This window comes from Amaranthus tricolor, chromosome 13 (genome assembly GCF_026212465.1).
Source record: "Amaranthus tricolor cultivar Red isolate AtriRed21 chromosome 13, ASM2621246v1, whole genome shotgun sequence".
Lineage (NCBI taxonomy): Eukaryota > Viridiplantae > Streptophyta > Magnoliopsida > Caryophyllales > Amaranthaceae > Amaranthus > Amaranthus tricolor.
Window position 1 is genome coordinate 5000817 of NC_080059.1, and position 7415 is coordinate 5008231.

Here is a 7415-nt window from a genome sequence, read left to right on the forward strand (position 1 = left end):
ACTAAATTGAAAAGTATGTATTTTTCCTCCTAATTTAATTCGTACTTTCGGTGTCTCTTCCCATTTCATATGTATTTTTGTGTTCTACATCTCATTTCATCAAACAAAAGCATTTAAGCACGAAAATAACGTATGTAAGCCTACTTGATCGATCCCGTAGCAACCAATAGTTAGCCCTATAGCCCGCTTGACCAAGTCAAGCATGTAGCTACATCTTTTTCCAATATTACAAAACAAAGACATGCGATCAACTTAATCGAGAACAACACTCGAACTAGTCGAGAAAGGCTGCTCGGTAAGCACTTGCACTTACATATTTACCATTATAATTAAGCATACTAGATTACAAGCAAGGTTCTCTATTCTTCCAATATATACAGCATTAGTATATCAAATGCAACAAAGTCCATCAATGACACTCAGCCATTTAAGTCGATATCATACTGCTAAAAGACATGTTTTACCTTCATATAAGTGACAGTTAAACAATGCATGGTATCAACCACTTCAAGCCTGGAAAAAACAACTTATTCTTCGAAACGTCTGAACCAATTGCTGATGGTCTGAGCGAGAACTTTGGTGTCATTCAATGAAGCAGTTTTCAGGCCTTGAGCAATAGCATCCACCGGCGTGTAAAGCTCACCCACTTGCCATTTTGGATCCTGAGCATGAATTACGCAATAAAACATGTTTTCAGACTACAATGGCTACTCGGAAGTGATTTGGTTCAATTGATCCCAATAGATAGATGTTCATAATACTCAGTAGGCACTCTGATGTAACATCAGCATAAGTTACAGAGAAAGAAAATTTGTTTTTATTGTCTGTTTAATTTTACTGTTTTTCTTGTGCTTACTTCAAAGTTGAAAGTTAAAGAAGCTCAAGATAAAAATACTTCCAATAAATACAAGAAATTGTGCGTCCAATCTTTCTAATGTCACTTAAAATCAACATTCCATTACCCCAATGCCTTAAAATGGCTTCCACCTAAGTTGGGTTTGGGGAGTCGGGTGTAAGCAACCTTATCTTCATAATTTCACTCAAGATCAACATTCAATTACCCCAATTTCATAAAATGGCTGCCACCTAAGTGGGGTTTGAGAGGTTGGGTGTACGCAACCTTACCAGGTTAGTGAAAATAAAGACGTCGTTCCAGATTGATCTTTGACGTGCACATGATTTAACGAGTCTTTTAATATAGTCCATTATAATTAGAAATCAAAGAACTACAAATCTTTAGCCCCTTTGAAATAAGGACATTCCTAATGTCACTTAAAATGTGAAATGAAATACTTTGGCCGCGGAAATTACCTGTATGCATGGTGTAAGGTGGTTACCACTTAATTGGACCTTTTCAAGTGTTCCACCGATGGAGCTAATACGGGGTCTCAGCGTCTCATCAAGGAGATCTGTTTCATCAATTGCATCAAAGCTGAATTTTACCAGAAGTGTGTGAGGAACATTGTATGAGCATTTGCAGCGTTCACGATTTTCTGCAGGCGTTGGCCTGAACTCAGACACTCCTTGTCTAACCTGATGAGAAACTTTTACTTAGTATTCACGTATCATATTTTAAGGTTAAGATTACTAAAATATGAAACCTAATCGTTGTGGAAACGTCTTTTGTATACATACAAAAAGATTAAAATTTAGCATACGTAGATTATAATACCTCATTCAGCACCGAAGGCAATTGATCAACAAATTGAGTAACAGACGAATACAACTCGGGGTCATTTTGTGACATCACAGCTTCAGCTCCATCTACTAGCGCCTTCCATGCATCTCCTATATTATGCAGTATCGACAAAAAGGGCATTCAGAAGATTCAAGAAACTTTTTATCACAAGCAAGCGGAGTGGCTCAGGCACTATAAAGAACCTAGCCCATTACCATGGCTGGTTCTTAGCCCATTCCGGGTAGCCGACCGCCTAGGCCCCCAAAAATAAGGGGCCTCAAATTTTAAATGGTGCTATTCAGGCTCAGTTCTGACACTTTTTAAGTGATTCATTTGTGAATTTTTTTTATATTTGAAGTAATTTTAAAATATATTGTTACAATACATTTTGTTCTTGAATTATATTTCTTTGAAGTGGAAAAATTTTATCTTTTGATATGGGCCCTATATTGAAAGACACCCTAAAATTAAATAGGCCTCCAAAATCTTTGCTCCACCCCTAAGCCCATCAAATAGCAGTAACATTGAACAATAAAAGATCATATCCTAAGAAATTCATATATGCTGTAGTAAGTAAAGCCCTCCAGTAATTTCAAGATGTACAGTCAAAATTATGATATTATGCAGTCGTATGTTCAACAAACCTAGAGAAACAGAACAATTCCAAAGGGTAAGAACTAATCACCAGAGAAGAAAAAACTTTGGAGTGAAGATTTGTGAGGATTAATACAAGGGGGCGACAAAATATATAAACACGTCTAGCACCAAAATTTGAACAAAAAAAGTAAATTTGGCCCTATCACAAGGATTCACAGAGTAAATCACAAACGTACAACTGCGTAAGTCACGTGAGAGACAAGGGTTCACAGAGCAAGAGGGCTCATTCATTCACAAGTTCTAAGCTACTGCTAATATGTGTTGCAACTCTGCAAGACCTGGGAGTAGTCACATATACCAGGAGATACAAGATGCAACCATAGAACAAAAAAAACGATTTCGGTCACGCCCGCGGTAACAGTTGCATAACGGTTTGTGATGGTTTTGTGGTGTGATGTGGATGATATTTTTCAGTACAGATACACTAACATGGAACCTAGGCCATCACAATAATGAGAAGATATAACATTGAACAAATAAAAGATTACATGCCAAGGAATCCAAATACGCTGTAGTAAGTAGAACCCTCCATAATTTCTATAACATACTTTTCATTTGCTGCCATAGATGGCCAGAGCCTAAGCGAGAAATCGTGAGTATAAAAGAACAAAAAAGTTGAACTAACATGTTTATAAACCTTCAAGGCTTTGAAACAGAAACCTAACTTGATACTGAACAGGGAATCTACGATAGAAGTATTACAGTGAAACCAAAAAATACTAGAACACTACCTGTTGCACTGGTAGCCATTGAATACACTGGTGTTGTTTCCACCATTGGCATAACCTGACTAAGTAAAGGGCCCAACTGCAAAAACCAGGGCATAGTTACCATCTACGGAATATTTGAAATTGTCATATACAGAATATGGAAAGCGCGTTTTGCATGGGGTTATTACAAATTTTCCCCATGTAATCCATGCAAGAAAGAATAAACCAAGCATAAAGTGCAATCAGATGCCAGGAATCAACACGTCCATCTAACGAGAACATGTCCATCTAAGACTATTTTTAAGGCTTCATTCTAAATAATATCTTTGAGGGTATGTCCATTAATCCACCTTAACGTGCACAACTTGTTATCCCTAACTTCATACATTGATCTCCTCTCAAGACCAACATTTTTCCCATTAACTTCATACATTGATCTCCTCTCAAGACCAACATTTTTCCCATAAGGTAGTGTTGGTCTAATGGCACTAGAGAAGAATGTTCTCTTCAATCTTAGAGGCACACCTTGATTGCATAACATTCCAATTGTAGCTCTTTATTTGAGGCACCCACATTGAATCATATGCTTAACATCTTGATCACCATCTCCTTGTGAAAAATTAAGCCAGGTACTTGAAACACTCACTTAGAATGAGCTTCCTCGTATCTAGATTTAAAATACCTCTATTATGATTCTTTGTAGTTCGTGCATAAACGACATTCCATACACTTTGCATTATTTTGACTTAGTTTAAACCCTTTTGATTATAATGCTTGTCTCCACATCTCTAACTTGGTATTAAACCTACCTCTCGTTTTTTCCACTAATACGATGTCCAGCGAAACTAAAGGTGAGGGGCTATTGGCAGCAAAGACCTTCATGCTTCAACACATCAAACAATAGTATGAATTCGCATGTTGCTGCCTAGCTTCTAGCCCGAAATTGTTCCACGTGCACTTACTGGTTACTAATCCACATCTTTTGATTCACAATTTACAGGATTAGGGAATTAGGTTACACTAAAAAAAAAAACCATACATTAGCTGAACACTTTAACCCACTAGATCTCATTGGAAAATTAACCAGTTACATAGATACATAAATGAATGAGCCCACAAAGGTCCACAATCCGGAAAAACGCAGTAAGGACTAATAATAAATAGATTAATCAGGCACCAAACCAGAGAACAGCACGTAGCTATATCCGTATATGAACTGAAGATGTGACATATACATCCATAAGAGCCTTTCGAAGCAGCTAATAATTCCTTCAAATTAGTTTTTTTTTGTATTACAACTCAGACTAGACACTATCATCTTTACTCAGAAAGTAATAACTCCATTTAACACAGCAAAATGAATCTAATAATAGTCTATTGTTTCGAGAATCTTATGACTCAGATGACTGACACCAAACAATGAATTAAGCAATTTTATTACCTGTTCAAAGTATGGCACTGCCTCTGTTGCTGGCCGGTTGTTGAATGAAACTACTGCATTAGCCTTCCACAAGAGATATAGTCTTTGTCACATTGAGCAAATTGCTGAAGTTAATATAGCTAATACTTTATAAACTTCATTCTATCATATGCTACAAGTCTGTGATGGCATATTCCTACGTAAAATTGCCAACTTTTGTAGTAAAGAGTAAAGAAAAAAGGGGAAACATACCTTCGGCAATCTGTCAAAGAAGTAGCTCGCTGTCAGCACCTGCAATAGGGCTCCATTACTGCATACAAGTCAAAGAAAGCAACTAATAAGAGGTTTAAAACGGACTTCGCTATTAATCACAAGAAAACAACAAATTTAACAATATATACTAAACATTAGAGGTGTTCATTCGGGTCATCGGGTAAATTTCGGATTAAATGTTTCGGCTCAGTTTGAAATCGGGTTTTGTGTCCACGTTTTTTGCATACTTGTAAGATTTGGTTACAAGGTCGGGTAAATTTCGGATAATCGGATCAGTTTTGAACACCTCTACTAGACATCTTCAACGATGTTGTGAGAACATAGCATGACAAACATTTTATAAATCTATTTATCCTACACAAGCATAATCTCTATCAAAGCCAATGACTAAAGCAATTCAATTTGGCACAAGACCAGTGACATGTTTCAATCATGCTAAGACAGATACATACCTTTCCAAACAGCAAAATATGACCACGATATGAACACAATTGAAGCAAGGACAACGCTAAATTACCTATGACCAACAGAGAAAACGGGAAGGTCAACAAGCTCGGAGGCATCAAGTTTTGCCTCAGACAATCCAGTAGTGAGAAGGGTATCCAAGCAAGTGTTAAACCTCTCATAAACCTGCCTAGCAGTATCTTCATGATTGAATGTCACATTATAAGGAACCAACACCACGAGATATCCTTCCTTTGCCAATTGCTCAATTAGATAACTGAAATAAACAAAAAATCACAAAGAACATCGATCATCAGTATCAATTTTGTTGATCCAAATCAGCAGCAATTTTCCCATATAAGAATAAAAGACCATATTGCTCAAATTTAACATTAGTCTATGACTCAATTTCTATGTGCAAAACTTTACACACATGTATCAATGAATCAAAGTTTCATAATCTTTGATAAACCAACATAGTAAGTTATTAACACAATCAAACTACAAATCCACTCCATCTCAAATCGCTAGTGTGTATAACATATCTTGGACACTTTTGTAAACACACACACAAAACAAATCCCAATCAAAAATCACAATAGAACATCATCAATTAAGGAACCTAGTGTGTATAACATATCTTGGACACTCTAATCAGCTTAAACTTTTAGTTGAATTAGTCTTTTTGACAAGCAATTAGCGGGACAAAAGATCACAAATTTGAATCAAATACACACTATGAAAAGGTCTTATGTTATATACACATATCTAATCCACATCCACAGGCTCTTGTATAGATTATAAATTTAGGTTTTCGACCATAAGTTTAAGCCAATGTAACATGATTCGAAAATAAATTCGCTCTTTGAGATTGAGATTCATTTGAAATGTCTCAAAAATAACCAAAGATTTTACCATAATTTGAATTTTCTGATTGCAATAACACTTATGTACCCATTTGTTTAAATTGGATTCATTGACAAACCCATTAAGGCTTAAAAGATTTTTTACAAATTATTAAACCCAAATCTCAATAGATTGAAAAATAATGAAACCCTTCAGCAGAAACTAAAAGGAAAGGAGCTTACTAGAAAAGACAAACCTGTAAGTGACATGAGAAACCTTCCCGATAAAAGCACCTCCAAGAAACTTAATAATGGCACGGGGCTTCCTGAAATTCGGAGGAGGAATCACTAAGCAAGTATCCACCATAATTTTCCCATTTTTCTTATCAACACTTTGAAAAGGAGAGGATAAATTGGGTATGAAGTTGCTTCCTCTATCAAAAATTCCACCTCCAAAAACCATCTTGGGAGCAGAAAATTTGTGAGGGTGATTTGGAGTTGGGTTCCATTTCAATGGAGGCGTGATTAATGATTTCTTTGAGGTCGTTAATAATGGGGATAAGATTGATTTTGTAGGAGAGATTGATGTTCCCATATCTGGGATTCCGCTCTTGTGTGAAGTTTAATCACAATTCTTAGACCTTCTAAATTTACTACAAATGTCAGTGAAAATATATGAAGATCTGGTTTGCTCTATCACTTATCTATATCTAATACTAAAAGATACACTATCTAGCCAGAAGTGTCAAGCTCTTAAAACTTTTTTTTTTTTGGGCCTAAATATTATTCTAAGTGCATCTTCTTTTGAAAACAATTTTTTTCTTAATTAATTATTAATTACTACTCTAACGAACATGTTTTAGAAACAAATTTGACAAAAAATAGAATTTGCAAAGATATAATAATTAATTAATTAGCCTAATTATTAGTGATTTTCTATTGTCATTAATAACCCCTTTTAATTAATGGTCGAAGAAATAATTATGTATTATACAATCCTTGTATATCTAATATTAAAACGGACACCATCTAATAACAAGTGTTATACAATTCTTTTGGAAACAATTCTTTCCTTAATTAATTATTAATTACTACTCTACGAATATTTTTTAGAAACAAATTTGACCAAAAAAGTAGAATTTGCAAAGATATAATAATTAATTCATTAGCCTAATTATTAGTGGTATTCTATTGTCTTTAATAACCCCTTTTAATTAAAGCTCAAAGAAATAATTATGTGTTATACAATCGTTTTATTCTTAATTATAATCAACTATTGTATATTTTTGTATCAATTATTCTAAATTACATATAACAATACAATATAATCGACTATTGCATATTTTTATTACTATATGTATTAACATTATTCTAAATTCTATATTTTA

The 7415-nt window shown here is 34.8% G+C and overlaps 1 protein-coding gene across 1 annotated transcript; it reads right to left on the bottom strand.

The window, feature by feature from the left end:
- Positions 1-275: 275 nt before the first annotated feature.
- On the bottom strand, positions 276-6765 carry LOC130797980 (uncharacterized). Its single transcript, XM_057660793.1, has 8 exons — positions 6285-6765; positions 5256-5459; positions 4718-4775; positions 4487-4549; positions 3067-3142; positions 1673-1788; positions 1312-1533; positions 276-662 (listed from the first exon to the last, which is right to left on the bottom strand). Exons 1-8 carry the CDS (start codon positions 6620-6622, stop codon positions 528-530), a joined length of 1212 nt encoding a protein of 403 aa, XP_057516776.1. The 5' UTR covers positions 6623-6765; the 3' UTR covers positions 276-527.
- Positions 6766-7415: the final 650 nt, after the last annotated feature.

Coding starts and splice junctions, on each gene's coding strand:
- LOC130797980 (XM_057660793.1), bottom strand. CDS start 6,622: ATGGGAACATCAATCTCTCCTACAAAATCAATCTTATCCCCATTATTA. Junction 1,534..1,672: donor TGCCTTCGGTGCTGAATGAG/GTATTATAATCT, acceptor GTTTCTCATCAG/GTTAGACAAGGAGTGTCTGA. Junction 663..1,311: donor ACCTTACACCATGCATACAG/GTAATTTCCGCG, acceptor ATTCATGCTCAG/GATCCAAAATGGCAAGTGGG.